Source organism: Petaurus breviceps, unplaced genomic scaffold, assembly GCF_028583685.1.
Source record: "Petaurus breviceps papuanus isolate PSGF00001 unplaced genomic scaffold, PetGlider_PUasm1.0 90721, whole genome shotgun sequence".
NCBI lineage: Eukaryota > Metazoa > Chordata > Mammalia > Diprotodontia > Petauridae > Petaurus > Petaurus breviceps.
The window spans coordinates 249,447-271,989 of NW_027187322.1; the positions used below are offsets into that span (position 1 = coordinate 249,447).

The 22,543-nt window shown below is 58.9% G+C and overlaps 4 protein-coding genes across 6 annotated transcripts; 1 reads left to right on the forward strand and 3 right to left on the reverse strand.

Annotated features, from left to right (window-relative positions):
• Positions 1 to 445: 445 nt before the first annotated feature.
• ROM1 (retinal outer segment membrane protein 1) lies at positions 446 to 2,347 on the forward strand. The gene is made up of 3 exons (XM_069066079.1): positions 446 to 1,234; positions 1,357 to 1,603; positions 1,738 to 2,347. Exons 1-3 carry the CDS (start codon positions 645 to 647, stop codon positions 1,951 to 1,953), a joined length of 1,053 nt encoding a protein of 350 aa, XP_068922180.1. The 5' UTR covers positions 446 to 644; the 3' UTR covers positions 1,954 to 2,347.
• Positions 2,348 to 2,564: 217 nt separating this feature from the next.
• On the reverse strand, positions 2,565 to 5,951 carry B3GAT3 (beta-1,3-glucuronyltransferase 3). Of its 2 annotated transcripts, none has more exons than XM_069066139.1 (6): positions 5,783 to 5,951; positions 5,492 to 5,590; positions 5,016 to 5,190; positions 3,908 to 4,268; positions 3,412 to 3,702; positions 2,565 to 3,036 (listed from the first exon to the last, which is right to left on the reverse strand). In XM_069066139.1, exons 2-6 carry the CDS (start codon positions 5,571 to 5,573, stop codon positions 2,938 to 2,940), a joined length of 1,008 nt encoding a protein of 335 aa, XP_068922240.1. In that variant the 5' UTR covers positions 5,574 to 5,590; positions 5,783 to 5,951; the 3' UTR covers positions 2,565 to 2,937. The 2 variants fall into 2 exon arrangements, with proteins under 2 accessions (XP_068922240.1, XP_068922239.1); XM_069066138.1 differs by having other exon boundaries at positions 5,788 to 5,928.
• Positions 5,952 to 6,298: 347 nt separating this feature from the next.
• Positions 6,299 to 15,292, reverse strand: GANAB (glucosidase II alpha subunit). Of its 2 annotated transcripts, XM_069066140.1 has the most exons (25): positions 15,179 to 15,292; positions 14,495 to 14,599; positions 14,307 to 14,415; positions 14,101 to 14,228; positions 13,835 to 14,014; positions 13,346 to 13,411; positions 12,455 to 12,524; positions 12,232 to 12,319; positions 12,044 to 12,140; positions 11,690 to 11,870; positions 11,210 to 11,363; positions 10,504 to 10,739; positions 10,283 to 10,409; positions 10,089 to 10,168; positions 9,204 to 9,347; positions 9,013 to 9,109; positions 8,621 to 8,722; positions 8,275 to 8,518; positions 8,105 to 8,169; positions 7,931 to 8,007; positions 7,752 to 7,826; positions 7,516 to 7,629; positions 7,315 to 7,427; positions 7,121 to 7,221; positions 6,299 to 7,022 (listed from the first exon to the last, which is right to left on the reverse strand). In XM_069066140.1, exons 1-25 carry the CDS (start codon positions 15,205 to 15,207, stop codon positions 6,913 to 6,915), a joined length of 2,892 nt encoding a protein of 963 aa, XP_068922241.1. In that variant the 5' UTR covers positions 15,208 to 15,292; the 3' UTR covers positions 6,299 to 6,912. The 2 variants fall into 2 exon arrangements, with proteins under 2 accessions (XP_068922241.1, XP_068922242.1); XM_069066141.1 differs by lacking the exon at positions 13,346 to 13,411.
• A 231-nt stretch (positions 15,293 to 15,523) lies between these two features.
• On the reverse strand, positions 15,524 to 20,906 carry INTS5 (integrator complex subunit 5). Its single transcript, XM_069066142.1, has 2 exons — positions 20,106 to 20,906; positions 15,524 to 18,602 (listed from the first exon to the last, which is right to left on the reverse strand). The coding sequence occupies exons 1-2, from the start codon at positions 20,423 to 20,425 to the stop codon at positions 15,629 to 15,631; spliced, it is 3,294 nt and encodes a 1,097-aa protein (XP_068922243.1). The 5' UTR covers positions 20,426 to 20,906; the 3' UTR covers positions 15,524 to 15,628.
• Between the last annotated feature and the right edge of the window lie 1,637 nt (positions 20,907 to 22,543).

Genomic DNA, 22,543 nt, shown 5'->3' on the forward strand with positions numbered 1-22,543 from the left:
GGGGGGGGGCGGGCCGCCTGGTAACCCCTCCCTGCCCGGGCCGGCTGTGCTCCCACGGGGGCGGAAGGGAGGGCGGGGCAAAGGGCCGAGACCTCCCGGGACCCACTGGCCCCCTCTCGACCCCTGGGGCCCCAGCACTTCCCAAGTGCCCCTGCCTCTCCACTAGCCCCCCCTCTCCCCCGATCGCCCCCACACATTCTCTATTCCCAGGGGACCAGAGAAGGGGGAGCTCCGACACCCAACAGGCCCCGCAGCTCAGCTCCCACCGTCACCCCCTTACTGGACCCGGGCAGTGTGTGTTGGGGATAGGGTGCACAGAGAGGCCCGACGGGGCAGGTGGGGGGCTGAGTGTAGAACCGGAGTGGGGGGGGGGCGGGGCCGCAGGACTGTCAGTCTTCTCAATAGGGGAGGGGCCCACCCAGGGGGTGGAGCCCAGAAAATCAGTGATGGGACTGGGGTGGCTGGGGGTGGGGATGGGGTGGGCAGGGCAAAAAGTTATTAGGGCCTCGGGGTGGGACCCTGGGGTATTGGGGTCAGGTTGGCATTAACCCAGCGCTGAGCCAAGCCAGGCTGACTCAGCGGCCTGGCCCCTGTCTTGGGCCCCTGGCAGGCCCCTCTGCACTCCCCCGGGGCCGAGATGGGAGATGGCTGCCATTCTGCCCCTTCCCCTGCCCCTCCAGGCCCGGATCCGCCTGGCCCAGGGGCTCTGGCTCTTCTCCTGGCTGCTGGCTCTGGCAGGTGGCCTCACCCTCATCTCTAGTGGCCACCTCCTAGTACAGCTGTGGCCCCTAAGCCCTTTCTTGGAGCCCACCTGCTCCTTTCCAGCCCTCCCCAAGACAGCTTTGGCTGCAGGGGCAGCTGCCCTGGGCATGGGGGTCTTAGGGGCTGGAGTCACTAGGGCGTCCTTGGATGCAGCCCGCTATCCGCCTTGGCGAGGGGTGCTGGGACCAATCCTGCTGGCTGGGACCGTTGGAGGAGGGGGTCTTCTGGCCCTGGCAGCAGGACTGGCCCTAGCATTGCCCAGGGGCCTGGATGCTGCCCTAGAGAATGGTTTGGGGGCGGCCTTGGTCCACTACAAGGACACAGAAGTTCCGGGGCACTGCAATGCTAAGCGGCTAATGGATGAGCTCCAGCTGGCCTACCGCTGCTGTGGACGACACAGTTACAAAGACTGGTTCACTGTTCAGTGGATCAGTAGCCGGTATCTGGACCCCAACAACCAGGACATCATCGAGTAAGTGCTGGAATGCTTCTAGGCCTCCTCTGGTCCTCTCACCCTTCTCCCAATGCCTCCCCCTTCCCAAGGGACCGCTTCTGGGGGGTCCCTTGGCTGACAGCCTCTCTGCTTCTTGGCAGCCAAATCCAGAGTAATGTGGAAGGCCTCTATCTCATCGACGGGGTCCCCTTTTCCTGCTGTAACCCCCACTCCCCTTGGCCCTGCCTGCAGAGCCACCTCTCCAAAACACAGGCCCATCCCCTGTCTGACCCTCGGCAGCCCAACCTCAACCTCTGGGAACACGGCTGCCACGGTGTGCTGCTCAGGCACTTGGCAGGGCTGGCCAGCACTCTGGGGACCGTGCTTGGCATTACCTTCCTACTGCAGGTAAGCAGAGTTGCTCAGAGGCAGACTGTGCTGAGGACCACCAAACCGAGTTGGGCTAGGGCCCAGCCCGTGGCCAGCTTTCAGGCCTGAGTTGTAGCACTCTTCCCTGACCCCTCTCCCTTTGCCCCTCACAGGTGCTGGTACTCCTGGGACTTCGGTACCTGCAGACGGCTTTGGAGGGCCTGGGGGGAGCCATAGATGGGGAAGGGGACACCCAGGGCTACTTGTTCTCTGGGGGGCTCAAAGAGATGCTGAAAAGTGCTTTCCAGCAGGGGCTGTGTGCTCAGAGACCTGTGCCCGAGGAGGTTCCACCAGAGGCCCCAGCTGAAGAAGTCCCAACAGAAGCCTAGCACTCCAGAGGAGGGGAAGGGGGGAATGAAAGGAGAGGCTGGCCAGAGCAGTTCTCAGTCCCCCTCCCTGCAGCAGTGCCCATGCTGAGAGCACCACTGCCCTGGAGGAGAATGAAGAGGGGCAACAGCGGGGCCCAGGGAAGAAAGGAAAGGAACTAGATTAGGGGAGACAGCCAGAAGACACAGAGGGAAGCCTTAGCTAGAAGTAGCTAAAGATAGAAACCCATTATCCCACTTCAGAGCCCCCGCCGCTGGCACAGGCGGAGGGGGACAGGGCCCACTCCTGGGGGGACCACAAGGAGGTGCTGATGGTAGCAGGGGTAAAGGAAGACCAGCCGGTCACCCAGGAAAAAAAATGGCAAAAATCTCCACGTGTACAAAAATCAATAAACCTCAGCCACCTGACGCTTTCTTTCCTCTCTTTCTTGGCATGGGGAGGGCACTGTTCTCTCTGACCAAGGTGAGGAGGCACTTCTCTGCCTGTGTCTTTTCTTAGTTCAGGAGTGGCCCTGATACCACACTAGGGTCTAACCTGATTCTAAGGGTGTTTAGACCCTGGGTATTGGGGGTGGTGGGGGGCACAGTTAGCAGCACTGAACAAAGAGCAGGAATCAGAGGATTGACATATTTTATTCTGGAGGTAGGAATGGGGGAACATGCTCACTGTGGGGAGGGACCCTGCAGCCCCCACCTGATCAGGTCCCAAAATGCATGCCCATGCCCACTGAGTAACTGGACAGCGCCCCTCTTCCAGCGGTCATCCACATTCTTCCAGCCGAGTCCATCTGTCCTGGGGGTTCTCCCCACCCCAGGGCTGACCCAGCTCAACACCAGTATCCACTTGTCCTCTTTGGCGAGCTCCACGAGGCAAGATGAAGGAGGGAGGTGCCCATGGGGCAGACCCAGAATCTGCAGGGTCATGACCTCAGAAACCTACATGGCCCTCTAGCCTACCTATGTCCCAAGGAGTGTCGGCATCCCCAGTCACACCTCTATGCCGGGATCCGAGCCCCGGCCCAGCCTCTGCAGCTGTTCCTCCTGCTTCATCTTGGGTTTCTCCGTCCTTGTGTGCCATACCAGCACCTGCAAGCAGTGCCAGCCCCTCAGTCAGAAAGGGCTCCAGCCAGAGGAGGCCCACCTTGAACCTTGAACGGCCCTCGAGGGAGACCCAAGTCAAAGGGCAGCAGACGATGCTTCGGTCCGCAATCCCTCTAGGCTACCCCCACCTCCACTTTCACAAGGCCCACACTCTCCCCCTGCACCAGACCCTCCACAGGTTCTAAAAGCTCTCAATCTCACAAGTAGTTCTTAAAATCATTAAAATGAGCTCACTAGAACGAGAGAACTGGCCAACGAGGCTCCACCAAGGAGAGGGGGCATGCTTATGCCTGAGAAAGTATTCTCCATCTCCAATCCCTCCTCCTCTTGCCTCCCACCCTATGGTTCCTGACCCTTTACCCGTGTGCAGTTTGCAGCTCGGGGCTCCAGATCCTTGGGGTCAATGAGATGGCTGAGGAGACTGCTCTCCAGGTGGCCCCGGGGGGCAGTGGGGTCAAACTGGGCACCAGGCCGAGACAAGAGAAGGGGCAGCGAGACAGCAAAACCGGCCATATCCAGAGGGAAGGGCCGGTCAGGCTCCCAGGCTGTGTGAAAGCCAACCACCTGGCCCCCCTGCACCTGGGGCCCCTCAAACCGCAGGCCACCGACCAGCCCCACAGGCCACACGGAGACACCTCGGGTTCCCCTCATCTTGAGGACAAATCAGATCAAGAAAGACGCACATAGTTACTAAGGCAGAAAGAACACGTGAAACCACACAACAGCCCAAACTCCTCTGAGAGGCTCCTTCTTCTACCCGTAGAGCCCCCTTCCCCCCCAAACAGCAGAGCTAGTTACTTCTGATCACTTTTCCTTTCCACACAATCTCTACAAATGGCTCCTCTAACCCTCTTACCTCCTCAAAGAGCTCCCGACTATAGGTGTTGTCATCATCAGCAAAGTAAACGACCCCCCGAGATCCCACGGGGGGTGGGTCCCTTTCCCCACCAACTGCAGCCTCCTTTCCCCGGAGCCAATCCAGGGCTCGGTTGCGCTGCTCCACACCCCGGGGCCGGACCCAGCCTGGCTCTCCTTCTCGAAGCCGCTGCCCCTTTGGTGTGAGGGCCACCAGGTGAGTGAATCGGAGGCCAGAGGTGGCCAGCAGCCCTGAGACGAGTGAAGTAGGTGCCTCGGCATCCTCCACCAGCACCCAATGCAGTCTGGGCACCAAGGACAGGGTCTGTGACAGGCGAATCAGCTCAGCCTTCTGCACCAGCCTAAGTGGGGAAAGACGAGGGTACAAGAAGGAGAAGTGCAAGGTGTGAGATGGGATGAGGGAGGGACACGACCTAGACACAGGTGAACCTAACATAGCCTCGGGACACAGAATGCTCTAAAATGCTCTTCCTGTCCCAGAAGCCTGGGTTTAGGATTCCGTGGAACCCACAGCTTTGATGTTTTCTACTATTGTGATCTTGGCAAATCCTGTGACCTCTCAAGCTGTTTCTGGATTAAAAATAATACTGCAGTACCTTCTTCACAGAGTTACAGAGAAAATAAAATGAACTGAATTCGAGAAACACTACATCCTCCAAAGAGATCTCCCCCTGTCTCTGTTTCCTCTCCCTCCCCATCTGCACTCAGCTGGGCCCCAGCAAGGTTATACGAGGATTCCACAGGACCACCTTACTTAACAAGGACCTCATAACTTTCTGCATGTTCCCTCTCTCCCAAATCTTGCTCCTACCTTCTCCCACTCAGTCCTAGCTTTTCCCTCAAAGAGGCACCAGGTCCCCAGCGCCCCAAGTGTACTCAGGGCCTTTCTAGTCAGGCCTGGCTGATCTTCCTCACTCCTACTCTTCACATAGTTGGAAGACATCCCTCCAGGATGGACACTAGTCCTGGATCACAGGCTTTGCACCCAAACCTGGCCCACATCTGGTCCTCAACTATGTCACTCGTGTTTTAAGAAACCAGCCAAAGCCTACGCACTGAGAAAAGCGATTGCCCGACGGAGAAGGTACCTAGCATAGGTGGGGGTCACGACATAGATGGTGGGCAAAGCCTCAGGTTCAGGGGGCTGGGCGGGAGCAGGGGGCGGCCGACCAAGCTCGGCTTGCAACTGGGAGATCTTCAGGTCTTTCCTGCGAAGGTGCTCGGCAGCTGCTCGAAGGTGTGGGGAGCAGTCACAGGGCTGACCTGGGTTGCGGAAATGGGAGAGGATGGGGCGGAGCAAAGAAGAGGGATGGTTTCTGCCCCCAGAGCTACAGACTAGAAGCTAGAAGTCTCTCCACCTGTGCAGCCCAGGCCAAGCCTCTTAACCTCTCTAGGCCCTAACCCCTCCATCCCTAGCCTAGGATTCCGTCTGATCGGCATCTCCAAGATTAAAGGTCTGAACGTGTGCAGACCCTAAAGCCACGCCCAGCAGCCCGGGGGCAGGAAGGAGGGGCGCCCTGCTGGGCCCCCGGGACCCGGACCCGCCCTCGCCCTCCCGCCTCACCGAGCTGCAGGAGAGCGTAGAGCAGGCCGCTGAGGGACACCAAGAAGTACACCAGGAACACGTTCTTCAGCTTCAGCTTCATGGCCGGGCCTGGGACCGCTGCGGAAAAGGGAGGGGAGCATGGGAGGAAAGGAGGAGGGGGCCAGGGGGCGGGGCCACGACTGGAGGAGGGGGATGGCAAGGCCCGGGGTGGGGGCTGGAGGGAGGGGAGCGACGAGGCCCCGGTGCAAAGCAGGGAGGGGGCAGGGATGGGGCGGGACGGGAGAGGGGATCATTGAGTCCAAACCCAACCTCACCCTCTACCGGGCTCGGGATGAGGAGCTCACGTCTCCTCCCCCTTTCCTCTCTCCTCGGCTGGTCTTCAGGAGTTCACTTCCGGTCACTGATCCTGGCCCATACCTCAACTTCCGGGTCAAATCTCTCCTCGATCCCACCCCTCAGATTTCCCGCGCCGCTCACATCCGGGAGCGGCTGTTGGTGACGTAATTTCCGGCACACGCACCTGGCGCGAGCCAGTCACGTGCCCCCGCCCCCCATCCTGCAGAGGCGGGTTCGAGCTCGGAAAGACCCCTTCCCGGCCGGACCCTAGACGTGCGGCCCGGAGCCGGGAGGGCCCAGCCGATACCACGCCCCGGTGGCTTCCCACTCCCTCTGCCGGGACCCCATTCAAATAGAATAACGCTCCCCAGTTCTACAGGGAGCCCCTCCCACGTGCGGTCTCGGATGAGGATGCTCGGCGCAAGCGCAGAGCGGACTGCCTGACCGTGACCCCGCCCCCCCCCCCCCCCCACTCACTGACGCGTCAGCCAAGAGTTTCGGTTCTTTTATTGTTTCTCAGTTTATCAAAACCTGTCCCAGCTCGGGCCGCGGGGAAGTAAAAAAAAAATCGTCCCCAGCTGCCCCTTCCCCGCGGCCGCACCCAAGCCCTGGGCACACACATGATCCTTGGCCCCCGGCCTGCTCCGCCAGCAATAAATACCCGGACATACGTGGGCGGGGGCCACAAGGCGGGGCCCTGGGCCCCTCCAGGCAGGGGAGGGGGAGGCCTGGCCCCTCCCACCGCTAATTAAGGGGTGGTCCCAGTGTATCAGAGGGGGGGGGGGGGCGCAAGGGAGTCACCTGGAATCTCCCTCCCTCCACCAGGAGAGGAACAAAGTGGGGGGAAGGGGGAGGGGGAAGGGGGGTCCGCTGGCTGAAGCTGAGGCATGAGAGGGAGTCTGGGGAGGAAGAGTTCAGGTCCCCTCAAAGACGGGGTACAGCCGTGCGTCTGCCGGGAGCAGAGGAAGGGTTCCCAGGCCAGGAAGCCCCCCTGGCTCCTGCCCAGCCAATCCTCTGGCAGCCTCTGGGCCCTACTGTGGTTGCCCGGGTTACTGGGCAGGATGCAGACCTGTGGCAGAGGGAGGGGCTGCTCTGACCCTGAGCTATCGCAAATGGATGCTCCAGTCGGCCGACACGGGGACTCCAGGCTTGCGCAGAGTTAGCACCGACGTCTCTGCATCATGATGGAAACTCAGGACACTCCCGAGCATGCCTGGAGACAGACAGGGTCAGAGGCAGCCAGGCAGAAGGGCAGAAGCCTCCTCCAGCCTCCTCCACCCTCCTCCCGCTGGGGCGAGGTCACTCCCTTACCCTCCGTCCGTAGGAGCACAGAGGCCGGCTTTCCGGCCCCCAGGATCACCACCCGCTCTATCCAGATCGGGGTCTCAAAGTGGCCTTGCGGGTCCGCTGAGCTGGGAGGGGCAGAACCGAGAAATCAGCAGAGACATGTCAAAGGGCAGGAGGGGGGCCACAGCACATCCACAGCACCAGGGAGCACGACTTACCTAGAGGTGAGAGTGTTTCCCGAGAAGGTGAACTTGCGTAGCAGGTACTCGTTCTGGGTCTGATAGTTGAAAGTGTGGCCATCATCTAAGTAGAGTTCTCCTTCCGCTGTGCCCTGTGTGGAAGCAGCTGAGAGTCTAACGGCCACAGAGAGCAGAATTTAGAGGGACAGGTGGCAGGGTGGGGTGGCTGAAGTCCCTCACCTGGGGGCTGATTGCGACGTACAGAGTGATGGGGTCGTCCTTCATACAGTCTGAAGAACGCCTCACCCGTTCCCACCGAGGTATGATGGTCCCCCCACGCTGGAACACAGGGATCTGGGGAAGAGAGAAAAGCCTGGCTCAACTGCCCTCCTCTTAACATTCACACCTGCTCCCTGTCCTCCCAAGGGGCACACCACAAGAAAGGGACAAGCAGTAAGGGGGTAGGGAGCACTCACGCTGCTAAGAGTGACCGGGAGGTACAAGGTCTGGGGGCCGTGATGCTTCTGGTAGCTCTGAACATCATACCACACCTGAGGAGAAGGGATGATGATGGCAGGTTTCCCATTTAGTTTTCCTCCCTCCACACCACACGTACGTGCCTGCGCTGTCCGAGTCCCTTTCCCTCTGAGCTCACCTCCCCTTGGCCAGGCAGGTACACTTGGACTCCGCGGGCCCCAGGCTCTGTCACCGGATGAACCAACAGAGAGTCTCCTAAAACAGACGGGGTTGTGGTCACCTCGGGCCCTAGCCTTCTGCCTTCCAGACTCTCCCATAGCCACAGACTGCAATCCCTTGCCAATATTCTCACCTAGCATGAACTGATCATCCTGGCTGAAGGTGGTCACATCCTTTGGATACTGCACCCACAGGGGCCTGCAGAAGGAGAGGACAGGAGAGTGGATCGGAGTAGCGAGTGACCCCCCTGAGCTGTCCATGCCTCCCCATCCTTCTCCCAGCCCATGGCACTGCCCCTCTCACCTCATGACAGGATGCCCATCCCGGTGAGCACGATAGAAGAGGGTATACCAAAAGGGGAGCAGGGCATAGCGCTGGCGCAAGGCATCTCGGATGGGCCCTAGGTACTCGGGGGGTAGCAGCCAGGGTTCTCGCCGGCCTGTGTCCATGTGTGAGTGTGCCCTGTAGAAGGGCTGGTAGGCACCAGTCTGGTACCAGCGCAGAAGCAGCTCTGGCTCAGGGTTCTTGAAGAAGCCGCCCACGTCCGCTGGCAGGCAGAGGGTGAGAGGTGGTAAAGAGAGTGCTCCCTTCCACCACCTCTTAGGTAACCCTAGCCAGTGACCCTCCCCCTGGAGCCCCCCTTTCTCACCCCCACAGAAAGAGAGCCCTGTCAGCCCCAAGCTGAGGCACATGGGGATGCTGATTTTCAGATGGTCCCACTCTGCTGCATTGTCCCCTGTCCAGACAGCTCCTGGGAAGAGATACAGAGAGAGAATGCCGTAAAGAGGAGTCTGGAAGGGGAAAGGAGGCCTCCCAACAGAGCTTTCCCTTCAGCCTGTCCTAGCTGGCGCTCCTCTAGCCCAGTAGTCTTCTCTTGTCCATTGGTGCATCTGACTGCCACGAGGTGGGATCCGTCCTACCAGCTTCAAGCAGGCCAGCTGGATATGCTGGCAGGTCCTGATGCGGAGCACTCACTGACCCGCAGACTGCCCATTGGTGTCCCTGTACCCCACGCTCATACAGCCTCCTGCCAGGTCTCACCAAAGCGCTGAGAGCCAGCGAAGAAGGCCCTGGCGAGCACAAATGGGCGCTCCACACCTCCAGAGCGCCGCTTCAGTCCCTCTGCTGTGGCCATGTGCTGAGGGGGCACAGAGAAAGCTGTGGTCAAGGCAGTGACGCAGCAGGCCCCAGCCCAACACTCCCCGCGGCTTGAGGCCCCCCAGGAGCCTCACCACATAGAAGCCATAAATGTTGTGGATGTCCCGATGCTCCCAGCCCCCATGGTGCCGGGCATCCTTGAGCATGGTGACCTCAGGGCCATTGAACACCGATGGCTCATTCATATCATTCCAAACAAAGAGGTTTGAGGCTGAACCCTAGAAACAAAAGAAAGAGAACCAGGGTGCAAGGAATCCAGGGAAGCAAGAGACAGCATTTCTAAGAAATGATAAAATACAATAGATTCAGAAAAACCAAACAACACTTATATGAACTGATACAGTGACTTTAAAAAACAACATCCATAATGACCACAAAGAATCCAAACACCCCTTGGCAGGGTCTGGGCATGACTAAAAGGCTGACAGTGGGATGGTTTCTCCTCTCTCTCAGTACTTGTTACAAGGGAGGTCTGAAGGGAGCAACAGATGACAAAGAAAAAGCATCAACAAAACATCCAGAAGAAAACAAAGCTCCCCACTAAGGAACACAGACCACACCTTTTGGCTCACTCTCCTACTGAACTGCACCCAGAAGGCCCAGGCAGAGCTGGTGAGCCGCTCCCTAGCACCCTCCAGCCTGTCTGGTTGGCCTTCGAGGCCTTGGGATGCCCAGCCCTTCCTGACACTCCAAACCATAAAGGCTAAGAAAGTGAGGGAGTCAGGGCGGCTAGGTGGTGCTGTGAATAGAGCCCTGGAGTCAGGAGGACCTGAGTTCAAATGCGGCCTCAGACACTTAACACAAAAACTAGCTGTGTGACCTTGGGCAAGTCACTTAACATCCAATTGCCCTCCCAAAAGCAAAAAAAAAAAAAGTGAGGGAGTCAAGTGCCTAAACAGATTTAGAGTGTGAGTGGAAGCCAAGGGGAACATGGAGGGGGCGCCCCACCCTGTCCCTACCTCATATTTGTCAAAGCTGAACATGTCTGCCCACCAGTCTCTCATCTTAATGTTTGTGAAGTCAGGGTAGCCAACAGAACCTAGAGATCAAAAGCAAGGGTGAGCCCTGGGGCTAGGGGCTGGCAACACAGGCATGTCATCCCAACCCCCAGTCACACTGGGACCCCACTCCTTGTCAGGCCTTTCCTCCTGACCTGGCCAGCACCATCCCTCGTAGTCAGAACCATCTCGGGTCTTGACATACAGTCCCAGCGACTGTAACTCCTCATGGACCCGGTATCCTGAGTCCACTTTGATGTGAGGGTCCACAATGGTCACCAGCTGGGAACAGGGAAGAACAAGAGCTCAAAGGCTCTCCTCCCGGGACCCCCTGAAAGCTGACAGACTCCCCCTCATGGCCAGCTAGCCATCTTACCTTTCGTCTTTTGCCAGCCAGATGTCCCAGCATGGTAAGGGGCTGGGGAAAACGGCTCGAGTCCCAGGTGAAGTAGCGTTTTCCATCAGCATGTTCGATGTCCAGCCAGATGACGTCACAGGGGATGTCATGACTATCAAAGCCCCGGTCAACGTCAATCACATCGGCCTCATCCCGGTAATTCCAGCGGCTCTGATGGTAGCCAAGGGAGAAGAGTGGGGGGAGGGCCTGGGTCCCTGTGGGAGCAGGGAAGAATCGTGGAGTCACAAATCCAAAGCACGGGCTGGGCCAAAGAGCCAAGTGCAAGGCCCAAGATCAGCCCCATGTTGGCAATTCAAGGGCCATAAACTTGGGGGAAGCGTTTTCCTCCCTTATCTCCCGGAGGACAGACTATAGATGTGAAACATGACTCTGAGGGGCTGCACCAACACAGCTAACGTAACCCATGTCTAGTATGTCTTATTCTTTGTGGTAAGGAATGGTTCCTTATAAGGTAGGAGAGAGGAAAGAACACGTATGGATGTAGAAATGATGTAAGAAACAAAGAACATCATCACAAAAATAAAATCTACACAAAATAACAAGACTCCCAGGAAGGTTGTAAACCAGTTCTCGCAGGGTCTGAGAAGGTGAGGTGCTCGGCACAGGCACAGGGCTGCTGGTCTGGGGTTTATACCAGCATGCTAATGATGGGCACACAGCACACCTGTGAGACTGGTGTACTGACGGAAGACATCTGAGACCGTGGGCCCGAGGAGCAGGAACACATCAATGATACCACTCTCTGACATCCAGCGCACATCAGTCTGGGGCGTCTCCCCCCCACCTTGCAGGTAATCCAGCATCTTCCCAAACAGTGTCTGTTCCAGGAGGACCAGAAATTAGATACTCCCTGCCTACCAATTCCTACAAGGGGGAATAGCCTTCCAATCATTCCCTAGTTTCCCTCAGTCCTGTCCAGTACCCCCTTTCACAGTGGAGAACTGACAAGCTCTGCCAGAGAGCCTGGAGGAGATAGAGGACCTCTTCCTCCCACCCAGGAACCCCATGTCTCAGCTCATCCCATTGGGCCCAAGCAAGCAGTCCCTGTTTTATGTGCCCAGACTGCATAGAGCACAAGTGACTGCTTCCTGTCACCTGGTGATGCCACATGGTTTCCCCCCCCCATCCCTAGGCTCCCCCTCACCTTTCCTGCTGTATTAGAGGATATATCAACCCACGTCTCAGCTGCATTGAACCAGAAGATCCCAAGGTCTCGGTGGACATTGTGTGCCAAGAGCACGGGCACTGAGCCATACAAGGCCATGGGGTTATACAGATCGTACTGGAACACGTCGAGATTGTAGAGTCGATACGGCTCCCCTCCCCTGCAAAGGCCACAGTGTCAGAGCTGCCCCGAGCGATCGCTGGGTGACTGGTCACGTGACCTCTGGGGAGAAGCTAGGAAGGACACAGCCCCTCTGGCCTCTGGCTGGCCTCTTCAAGCTGTGCACACTTCCTTGCTCCCCTCTCTCTCTCTCTCTCTATGCATGTGACTCACTCAGTGACTTTCAGTCTCAGGCTGTCTGCATGCTCTGGGATTCCATACACATGTTCCATTCCAGGCAAAGAGAAATCCAGACCGACTGATGTGGGACCTGTGAAAGGAGGAAGGAGGTCTGGAGTCAAGGAGAGGCCTTCCTGCCCACCCATTTGCCCCCACCCCTTCAAATACCCTTCCCTGCTCACCAAAAGGCTTGCTATCTGAGTGGGTTTTAAACATCTCCTCCCAGGCCCCTGGCTCATCACTGTCATCTTTTTCTCCGTTCTCCTCTGGCTGCAAGAGGAAGAAAGGGGATCCCACACCAATCAGGAGGTCTAGAGGGTCTGTGTAGAACCCTCAGGCCCCAGTTTGAGTTGTTTGCCCCCGCCCCGCCTCACTTTCCCTCTGTTTTTCTCTTTCCCCCCTTACCTTGTCTGCTTTCCTGGCAGCCTCCTCATCCAAGGTTCCATCCCCCTCAGCTGGTTCTTTTGGTCCCTCCCTGGAAAAGTAGGAGAGTTGTCTACTCCAGTCCAAGGGAAGAGGGATGAAGGTTTTTGGTTTTGATTTTGTTTGGGGGCTGGTGAAAGCATGAGGATGAGGAAGGAGTAGTGCTCCAAGGGCCCCAGGGGTATACAGCCTGAGCTTCACTCAGGCATGGAGTGCATCCCCAGGGAGCATATCCTCATACAAAGGCAGGGCTGGGAGTGTGCCAAGAGGTGAAAATGAGGGAAGGAGGGAGGGAGGGAAGGAGGTCAATGATCAAGGGAAACAAGTAATGTGTTTTTTACATGTCCATACAAGCCACTGTAGAGCATCGGGAAGGAGGGAAAGGAGGGAAGGAGGCAGAACTCGGGGGATTTGGCAATTGAAGGAAGCATAAACCTGGTTGTTACTCACTCACTGCCCAGTTAATCCCCCTCCCAGGCCTCACTTTCCCTTTCTGGAGGATGGGAGCAGTGCAAAGTTAAAAGATCATCCACCAGAAAGGTCTAGACAGTAGGCTGGGGCACCAGGGGAAGGGGGGGGGATGGGGGGCCCTGACCAACTCCTACTCCATCTTGCCTAAAACAGAGAGAAGCAAACTGCCAGCATCCAACTTCCTAGCCCCAGGGAGTAGGAAGCAGGTTCCTAGCACTTTCCAGCCCTCCTCAAACAGAAGTCTTTAGCTAAGGGAACAGAGGTTGGGAGTGTGTGTGTGAAAGTGTATGTGAGAAAGAGAGTGTACGTCTGTGTGTTTCTGTGGGGTGCAGGGCAGAGGAGCACAGGGATGGAGGGGCAGGGGTTAAGGAACAGATACAGTACCAGTGGCCGTGGATTTACCTAGAGAAAAGGTTCTTGATCTTATCCCATATGCTACCGAACGTGAGACTAACTTTATCCGAGAAACTGGGGCAGGAGGAGAGGGGAAAGGAAGGGGAGGGCAAAGGGGCAGGGAAAGGAGGCACAAAACCAACACAGAAACAGAAACACAAAAGTGAGTTTCAGTCCACGAACATCCAGAGACGGAAAAACCAAACAAACAAAAAAAACTTATTAAAAAAAAAAGGGGGGGGGGCAGAAATAAATCTGGGAAACAAGACAGCTCCAGGGGAGGAGTGAAGGGACTCTGGGTCTCTTCGCCTGAGGAGGGAGGCCCAGGAATGGCTCCCCACCATGGGACAGGGATACAGTCTCCTGGCCAGCTCACATTGTCCCCGAAGGTTCTTGACTCTCCCCTCCCTCATCCCTCCCCAAGAAACCCAAGGGGCCCAGACTCTCTCGGAGGCCTCTTTGCTGCCCTTTCTGGTAGCTTCCCATCCCTTTACTCACGAATTCCTGGGAAGCCTCTGGTGCTCAAAGACCATGAGTCCCCGGGCATTGACGCTAAGCACAAGGCTGCGGTTCTCCAGCAGGTCCAGGCGGAAGGGCCTTCCTGTCAGGATGATTTTGTAGGGCCCCTCGGCCACAGTCAGCTCCACACTATTCTCATCGCGGCCAGAGATGGACAGCCTAATGACAGCAACGAGAGAAAAGTAAAGAAGGGGCAGCCCGGGGGGCAGCAGCAGAGAAGGGGGCAGAGACCTCAGGGGGATTACCTAGCCGTGGGGGGGTCGGCCACCAAGACATCAGGCACCCGGTAGCGAGGGCGCAGGGGCTTGAGCTCATCGATCCGCAGGCGTGTCATGTTTCCCTGCAGTCCTTGCAGCTCCAGCAGCAGCACCACCTGCACGGGATGCACAGGTGAGGCCCGGCCCTGCCCCTCCCGCTCAGCTGCTCCCACACCCCCCTTTCGCGCCCGGACCTTGGTGACTTCGTGGACCAGGTGCACGGTGAGGGCATCGGGAGCGAGCTCCACGGAGTCCAGCAGGGCCCGGTAGGGGGACGCGCCCGGCTGCACGCTGCGCTGCCGCCTGCACAGAAAAGCCCGGCTAAAGGCGGCGAGCCCAGGCAGGGCCCCCGCCCCCGCCCCGGCCCCTCCAAACCGCGTACTTGCAGAAGGAGCTCTGGTCGCACGTCTTGAAGTTGCTCCTGTCCACGGCGGAGGCTGCCCAAAGGCAGAGGCCCAGACACACCAGGGCAAAGGCTGCCCGGGCCCTGAGAAGGGAAGGGAGGCCGCTCAGAGACCGGCGCCCGTGACATGTCTCCCCTGGCACCACGGGTCCACACGGGGCCCGCGGGGCGGATCGGAACTAGGAAGCCCAAGGGAGCTTGGGGCCTGGGGCCCGGCGCCGCACCCCAGCTTACATCAGCTCCCATCCGCGCCCCCATTTTACAGACCAGGAAGCCCCGAGTTCAAGTCCAGCCTCAGACGCTTCCCAGTGGGGGCCCTGGCCTAGGCACCAGACCTCCGCTGCCTCATCGGCGCCACCTCTCGGGGCGCTTCTACCCTCTCTGGTTAGCGCTGTTGTTCTTAAGCGCAGGGCACTGGCGGGACAGGGCCCCGCGGACGCCGGCCTCAGCTCAGGTCCAGCGCCCAGAGGCCTCCCCACCCCCACCCCCGGGGTCGCGGCCCCGTCCACCCGCCCCACCCCCACGTCCGGGTCGGCCTGGGCGGCCCCTCATGGGCCCTTCCTGGGGTTCAGGTTCCCAAGATGCCGGGCAGGAGAAGGGGGCACTCGGGGAGCGGGGGAGGGGCCGCCGGAGTCGGGCCGAGCTCTTCCCCACTCTCCTCACCGCCTCCGACGCGCCGCCGCTGCCGCCATCTTGTGCCGGGTTTGCTCCTTGACCCCGGCTCTCCCCTCCTGCCGTCCCCCGTCACGCAGGGACACGTGGCCCCGCGCGCCCTCCCGTCCCGGGAGGTGATTGGCCACCCGAGAGCAAGAAGCCAAGCCGACCTATGGGCGAAGCGCAGACCGTGATGGAAGGTGGCCAGGAGGCGGGAATAAGGAGCAGCCAGCCTTTGATAGGAGTGCTCCCAACCTGCTGCACCACCATTGGCCCGTTCTGTCCCAGCCCCCCCCGGGGCCCCACCCCCCCCCCCAGCCCCAGCTGCGCTAGGACCGCAATGCTAGTCGAATCTTTGCAAACTGGACGACCTTTATTTAGTAGCGGGGAAGGTCTGGGCGGCACGCTCTCAGAGCAGGGGGTGGCGCAGAGCTCCGCCCCTCCCCCCGCTGGGGCAGCTCACGTCCCCGGCCTCAGCACGGTGGGCCAGGCCTGGAAACGGCCAGAGAAGAGCCCCAGGCGGTCAATGTTGCGGTGCAGGACGCTGTGCAGCACCGCCAGGTGGGGACCCCCCGACCCCCCGCCCTCCCTGGAGAAGTCCCGGACAAAGCGGCCTCTCTCGGGCTGGAAGGCGAACTTCTGGGGCAGGGGGCCGTGCTCCCGCAGGAAGCCCCAGACGCTGAGCAGCAGCAGCCGCACCTCGAAGGGCGCCAGCTGGCTGAAGACCTCGTGCATGTTGCCCAAGGTCGGGGGCAGCAGGCTCCCCTCGGCCATGACAGCCACCAGAGTACACGAGGCCTCCAGCTGCCAGGGTGATTGGGAGGTGTCTAGGTGGCGAGAAGCCTCCCAGTGGCCCAGGAGGGCTGCCAGAAGCCCCCTCAGCAGGACAGAGCAGTAGCACAGGGCCGGGGGCGCCGCGGCCACCAGCTTCAGCAGCTCAAACAGCAGCGGGTGTTCCCGGAATCGGCGCCCAATGCGCAGGTCCCGCTCCACCGTGGTGCGGGCGTAATCCTCGGGGGGCCAGGCCAGCTCAGCCCCGACTGCGTCGGGGCACACGCTCTCTACCAAGGTCACTGCCACCGCTTTGGCTGCCTCGGGGCTCAGCGCGGGGCCCCCCCAGCAGTCACTGGCTCCGGCCCCACCAGCAGTGCTACAGCAGTGAACCAGAAGGCCCAGCAGGCTCTGTGTGTTGTAGGTCACTTCCTGGGCACTGCGGGAGTGGGCCGACCTGGGAGGCTTCAAGCCCCGGCCGATGACTCCAGCATGGAACACTGACCAGACACCGCCAGCTCCCGGCACTGCTGCTGTGTGCCGCCTGTTGGTCTCCAGCAGGTACGCAGAGGCTGAACTGGAAGGGGCAGTGGGCGTCACATTCTCACTTCCCCCTTCTCCTTCACCCCCAAACAGCTCGGCATTGCCCCGATGCAAAGCCCCCTCAACCAGAAGCTGGAGAACGGCTTTGAGGCTGGCGGGGGAGGCCTGAGAAAGCCTGGTGAGCAGGTGTGAAGCTGAGGAGACACCTGGGGGCCCGTGAAGCCTCAGGGAGGCAAAGAATCGAGACACACCGGCCCTCACCAAACTCAGGAGCTGGGCAGGGAGCAGGGCTCCCTGGGGAAAGGGGCAGATGGCCAGCAGGGACGAAGCAGCTTCTGCGACTTCCTCTTCGGGGTGCAGCAGGAGTGGAGCCAGGTCAGGAAGCTGGGCAGAGACAGCCTCGCCAACACGGGCGCCCAGGGCAGCGGGCCCTTCGCCACCCTGCTGCTCCCACCCCACCAGCAGGGCCAGGTTCTGAAGCAGCCTAGCTGTGAAGGGGGGAAGCAGCGTCCCTGCGTGGACTCGAGCCAGGCAACTGCACAAGGCCAAGGGCAGCAAGCCAGAGAGACTGACCACCAGCCCAGCATAGAGCTGTGTGGCCAGGCTCAACTCTTCTGGGGTTCGAGCCCGGCTCAAGAGATGGCCTAAGGCCTCAGGCCCACAGCTGGGCCTGGTATAGACAGACAGCAGGCCCAGGAGCTGGTGCTGCCACAGGAACCGCTTCCGCTCTAGCCTCAGGGTCTCCCCACACAGTTCCCCAACGTGGCTCCGAAGAGCATCCAGAAAGGGCACCATACGGGGTGGGGGCGGAGGGCCTAGAACCCCATCCCCAGGGGACCCTCCCCGATCATGCACCAGCTTCTGGAGGTGTAGCAGCAGCAGCTGGATGAGGCGGTCACAGGCCTCCCGGACAGCGTCGGGGACAGCCAGGCCAGGGGGCGTGATGACCGACGCTGGCATGGCTGTGTCCACCAAGAACTGCAGAAGCCGATAAGCCCCGGCTCCAGATGCCTGGCTGACCAGGTGGACGGCCAGGCTCAGCATGTTGTCCAGCTCCTCTCGGCCAAAGACCTGGAGATGCTGCTGCAGCTGGCTCAGGACTGCCGGAGGCTTCAGGCAGTCTACCAGCTCTCCCGAGACGGTGCCCAGCAGGGCTGGTGACATGACCGCCAGCTGCAGCAAGAAAGGCACTGTGGCCTGAAGGGAGGGGTCACCCCCCCGGCCCCCTGAGCCTGCTGCCAAGCTCTCGTGGAACATCCGAAGGAGCTCACGGCGGATGCTGTCTCCGTGGCGGGAGGCTAAGTGCCCCAGGATCCCCACCACAGATGCAATCTTCGGCACACGCTTCTCTCCGGGGACAGTGGGGTTGGAGGAGAAGATGTCTGCTGATGGGGTCGGAGGGGTGCCACCTGCTCCCCCGCTTCCCCCTCCAGCCCCACTGTGGACACAAAAATCCTTGAGTCCACATGACAAGACACGAGAGATAATGGTGCCAGGGAAGGAGGAGCCAATGTGGGCCACAACCCAGTCAAAATGGGGAGAATGCTGGACAGATGTGTCAAGGAGGGCGTCCACACATGCATCAGGGCAGCTCCCAATGAGGGCAGACAGGCACTGCACATAAATGTCCATCAGGGTTCGAGTGGCTCGGCAGCCCATCCACAGCTGCAGCAGCTCGTTGAGGGAGCCCGCGGCGTGGGGCACTCGCTGGTGGCGGCCCGAGTACTTGCTGCTGAGCTGGCCCATCAGGTCGATGGACCAGGCGCTGACCACGGGGGCCCAGGCTTTGGGATTGGCCCGGATGAACTCAGACAGTACCTGCTGCACCTCCTGCACGACATCCTCCAGACCAGGACCCCCGGAGGGAGCGTGGGAAGGTGGTGGTGGGCGGAGGTGCTGGGGGCTCGTCGTGGCCCCTTCATCCAGTGCAGCAAGGTGGGCCCGGACACTCTCATCAAAGACGCTCCTCAAGTGGTCAAGCACAGCCGCTCGGGCTGGGGGCAAAGAGCGCAGCAGGAGGAGGCCGCAGCGGGCATGGTCACGGGCAGAGAGCTGATGGCCTAGGACAGGGTCAACACCAGTTAGAAAAGCCTTGATCTCCTGAGCCAGCTCCTGGGCACTGTGAAGGGAGAGAAAGGGGAGTCAGATCCCCATAGTGAGAGCCCTCTGCCTCACATCATCACCGAGGAGGAAAGGCCCTTGTAGCCTCTAGGATTTGACCCAGTTGTCCCTCTAGAATGTCCCCAAGAATGGCCATCCCCTGACCTGCACAGCTCCCTGAGTGGGTGCCCACCACCTCCCCCAGGGAAGCTCCCTCTACTTTGGGGCATTCCCCCTTGTTGGCAAACACTTCCTTGTATTGAGCTGCTGACACCTGCCTTTCACTGCTCTGATAACCTAGGACTGCTGTTCTCATGGCCTCCTCCTTTAACTGATCCTCCCATGAGATGGTTTCCAGTGCCCTGACACCCAGTCCCAGGTCCCTCTCAGAACTGAAAACAATGCTCTGGGGGCAGCACAGGTTCATGAAGTGGCAGAATTGGGAGGTCATTGGATAGAGAGGGAGAAACTGAGGCTCAGAGAAAAGAGGTGCTCCAGATCATAGAGCTGTGCCCATCTCTAGGTCCAATAGAGGTGGCTGCCTGTAGCACCACCAAGAACCTCAGACACCATCATTGTACAAAGGTCTGGCCCAGGATCACAGGGCTAGTATAGAGCAGATCCGAACCCACCCGTCCTAACCCCAATCCAGAAGGGCATAGCCACTGGGCCAGTCCTGACGCTCAGAGTCTACAGTTCACTGACCAGAGCGGGGGAGAGGTGCTGGCACGAAAAGAGGGCTGAATCTGACCAAGAATACTGCTCCCTGGGCAGCCTGCCCCTCCCCACCCTCTCTAACCAGGGCCATTTAGGTGAAAGTCATTAGCCGCGCCCCCCCACCCCCACACCCCCAGCAGAGGGCTGCACTCTGCGGAAACTGAAGAGTTTTGCCCTCGGAAGGCCAGAGGGCCAGGCCCCCCCTGGCTGCCTCGCCCCGTGGGTGGGCTCCCCACTGCGACTGAGCTCTCCTTAATCTCGATACTGGCCCCCGCAGTCCCCGCCCTCCCACACCGGCTGCCCAGGGGCCCTCCAGCCTGGGAAGTCCTGCCCTCCCCCGAGCCCATCTGGCCGCCCAGCCTGGGGGGGCTGCCGGCCCCCCGAGCGCGTCGGGCGTGGACCACCGACTCCCAGAGGCTACCTTGAAGCCCCCAGCCTCGGCCCGGCCACCCTTCCCTGCTCCCTTCCGGGCCTTTGCACCGGCCGTCCCCGACGCCTGGGGTGCCCTCCGTCGCCCGCCGCCTCTGGAACCCCGAGCTAGTGCCAGGCGAGGGCACCCGGCGAGGGGTGGGAGGGTGGGGCGGCCTGGAGCCCGGACCCCCAAGGCTCTCGCCCGAGACCCTCCCTCTCTTCCTCCCTCCCCTGCTTCGATTTCCTTTTCTGTAAAATGAGAGCCAATGTGGCCGCCCACACGCTTCCGCCCCGCCCCCCACGCGGCCTCAGTTTCCTCATCTGTAAGATGGGGCGGGACCAACGATCCCCAAGCGCCGACTTCGGGTCGTTGTGCTTGCCGGCGCCCACGCACCTGAGTGGGGACGCGGGCCCGTGGGCGGCAGGCGCGGGTGGGGCCAGGGGCCCAGCGGGATCACACAGCGCCGACATCCCCAGCCCGGAGCTGGCGGCGGCGTCGGCTGGAAGAGCGGCGGGGGCAGGAGCGGCGGAGCTCGGAGAGCGCATGCGCGCTGGGCGGCCACCGAACAGCGGAACCTGCTGGGAAGAGTGGCGCGACCAGGCGTCCGGCGCCGCCTGAGGCCGAGGTAGAAGCGTTCCGCGCCAAGCCCGGTCCCTGCCAGCGGAGGGCTGAGGAAGCAGGGACGGGGCGGAGCAAGGAGGGGGCGTGGCCATGCACCCCTTAGCCAATCCACAAATGTCAGAGCGGCAAGACCAGCTAGTCCGACCCCTCCATTTTACAAATAGGGAAACCGAGACCCTGAGCTCCCAGTGTGCACGAATCCTGGAGGAGAGCACATCGTGCGCCACTTAGCCCCTATTTGCGCAGCGCGTTCCCCCAGACATCCTCCTTACACCCACAGTCGAGACCATAGTGTTCTTTTTTACCGAGCGTCGCTCTGTAAAATGGGTATGCTTACAGTCCGTTCCTCCTGGGCGTGGAGAGCGGCAGAAACCCGCTCTGGGAGCGTCGTCATTTTAGCATCATAACAAACTCAATCAAGAGTTTGGGGATTTATTGTGTTTGGGGAGATGAATTTGCTGCCAAAGGCCATGGAGAGAAGGGAGATAAACTGAACCTAACATGTCCCCTGGGACCCCATCCCTTGGGGATGGGAGCTGAGGCTCCAAGCCCTTTAAACACTTTTTTCTTTCGACAATTTACTGAATAAAGAAATGGAACAAAATCAACTCACTTGCCTTTAAAATTGAACACATGAAACAAAACTTGTTCGATATGTAACACCAACTTCATAATACCACAAATATTTTAAAATATTTAAAACTCAGGTTCGTGGGCGCCGGCAATTCCACAATAAGGAGGTAGGGGAAGGGAGAGGATGTCGGTATGAGATCACACATAACGGTCAGGGATGGGAAGGACTGACTAGTAACAAGGTCAGGCAAGTTTGACACTTAGACACAGACAAGTCCCCTAATTTCGCTTATCCTCAATTTCTTCATCTGTGAAGTGGAATGTATAATAACCTACCTCACAGAGGTGTTGAGGGATAGTTCCCTCTAGGTTCAATAGGAACTCTGATCTTATCTAAGACCAGAAAACCTGCAAAAGCGTCTGGAAAGAATTCAAGATCTCAGGCTTAATTGGAGTGAGAGTTGTAGAAGTTTATTGTTAGGCTTCTATGAGAAGCCGGCAAGAATCCTTTAGGGGACCTGCAAGTGAGAGGGGTGCAGGCTTTTACTTTTAAAGGGCAGAGCTGCCATCGTCAGGGCTGACAGGATGTAAGGGACTTCAGTGCATAGATAAAGGTTAGGGCTGACTGAGAGGAACTTGTGACTTTAGTGCATAGATAGTTGAGATGAGATTTGGGCCAGACCTGAGGAGATGTGAGGCAAGGACAAAGGAGTATTTGGGCCAGAGCAGAGGAGACATGAAGAGATTAAGTAAGAACAAAGGAGTCTTGAGGTGTTGCCTTGGCCAAGTGCAGATAGGGGGGAAGGGGCAGAGTTTGAGGTTGGGAAATAGATTTTACAGATTACAATTTTACAATACAAATTGCAGTTACAATTGTACAAACTGGTTTTACAAATTGATTTAGACCCCAGGTACCCCATCAGAGGAAGATATAAAGATCTAAAATGTGGTGCAGGGTAGCATCTGGAGATCCAGCCTGGGCCACAGAGGGAGAGGTAGTCAGACATTTGTGGGTCCTGAAGTGCTAAGGTGAACTGCCTGCCCCCTTAAGACTTTGCTTCTTTTCTTGGGATTCAGGTCTTCTTCAGGCTCAGTTGTCCAGAGTAGTTATCTCCTGATTAACTCAGATCTTTAATTACTCTCCTGGAGCCCTTAAAAATCCAATCATTTAGCTAAGTCATTAATTAAGCATCTAGGGATTTGTGCTGTATAATGCAAGGTTTCTGTTCTCCATAAACAGATCATTTTTGTTGAGGAGATAAGACTGATACAACTGAAGAAGTAAAAACTGTATGGGAGGGGGGCAGGAAGGAAACAATCATTTATTAAGCACCTGTGGGCCAAGCCCTGTGTTAAAAAACTTAATAGTGGGGCCAACTATATAGCAGGTGAGCAGAGGCTAGAAGGCTTCTGGTGTAAGCAGGGCTTTGTAGGTTGAGTATAGCTACTGTGTTTCCCCATAATAAGACACTGTCTTATTAATTTTTTTGGAAAGAAAAACACCAGAGGGCTTATTTTCAGGGGAGGGCTTATGTTGTCCTGCCTCAGCTCTCCTCCGAGGCACTGCTCTCAATGGCACCAGCAAGCAAATCACTGGGGATGACATGCTCACTGCTGCAGCTCGTGCGTTTCGGGGC

Bases quoted from the DNA above. Each gene is read 5' to 3' on its own strand.
- ROM1 (XM_069066079.1), top strand. From the start codon at position 645: ATGGCTGCCATTCTGCCCCTTCCCCTGCCCCTCCAGGCCCGGATCCGC. The intron at 1,235-1,356 runs GTAAGTGCTGGA...GCTTCTTGGCAG, and splicing joins AACAACCAGGACATCATCGA to CCAAATCCAGAGTAATGTGG. The intron at 1,604-1,737 runs GTAAGCAGAGTT...TGCCCCTCACAG, and splicing joins GCATTACCTTCCTACTGCAG to GTGCTGGTACTCCTGGGACT.
- B3GAT3 (XM_069066139.1), bottom strand. From the start codon at position 5,573: ATGAAGCTGAAGCTGAAGAACGTGTTCCTGGTGTACTTCTTGGTGTCC. The intron at 3,703-3,907 runs GTAAGAGGGTTA...TTTGTCCTCAAG, and splicing joins GTCGGGAGCTCTTTGAGGAG to ATGAGGGGAACCCGAGGTGT. The intron at 3,037-3,411 runs GTAAAGGGTCAG...CACTGCTTGCAG, and splicing joins GAGCTGCAAACTGCACACGG to GTGCTGGTATGGCACACAAG.
- GANAB (XM_069066140.1), bottom strand. From the start codon at position 15,207: ATGGCGGCAGCGGCGGCGCGTCGGAGGCG. The intron at 10,740-11,209 runs GTGTGCTGTGTG...CTGCTCCCACAG, and splicing joins TCAGTACACCAGTCTCACAG to GGACCCAGGCCCTCCCCCCA. The intron at 9,348-10,088 runs GTAGGGACAGGG...TTTTGTTTCTAG, and splicing joins TCAGCTTTGACAAATATGAG to GGTTCAGCCTCAAACCTCTT.
- INTS5 (XM_069066142.1), bottom strand. From the start codon at position 20,425: ATGGCCACGCCCCCTCCTTGCTCCGCCCCGTCCCTGCTTCCTCAGCCC. The intron at 18,603-20,105 runs GTGCGTGGGCGC...CTCCCTTCACAG, and splicing joins GGGCCCGCGTCCCCACTCAG to TGCCCAGGAGCTGGCTCAGG.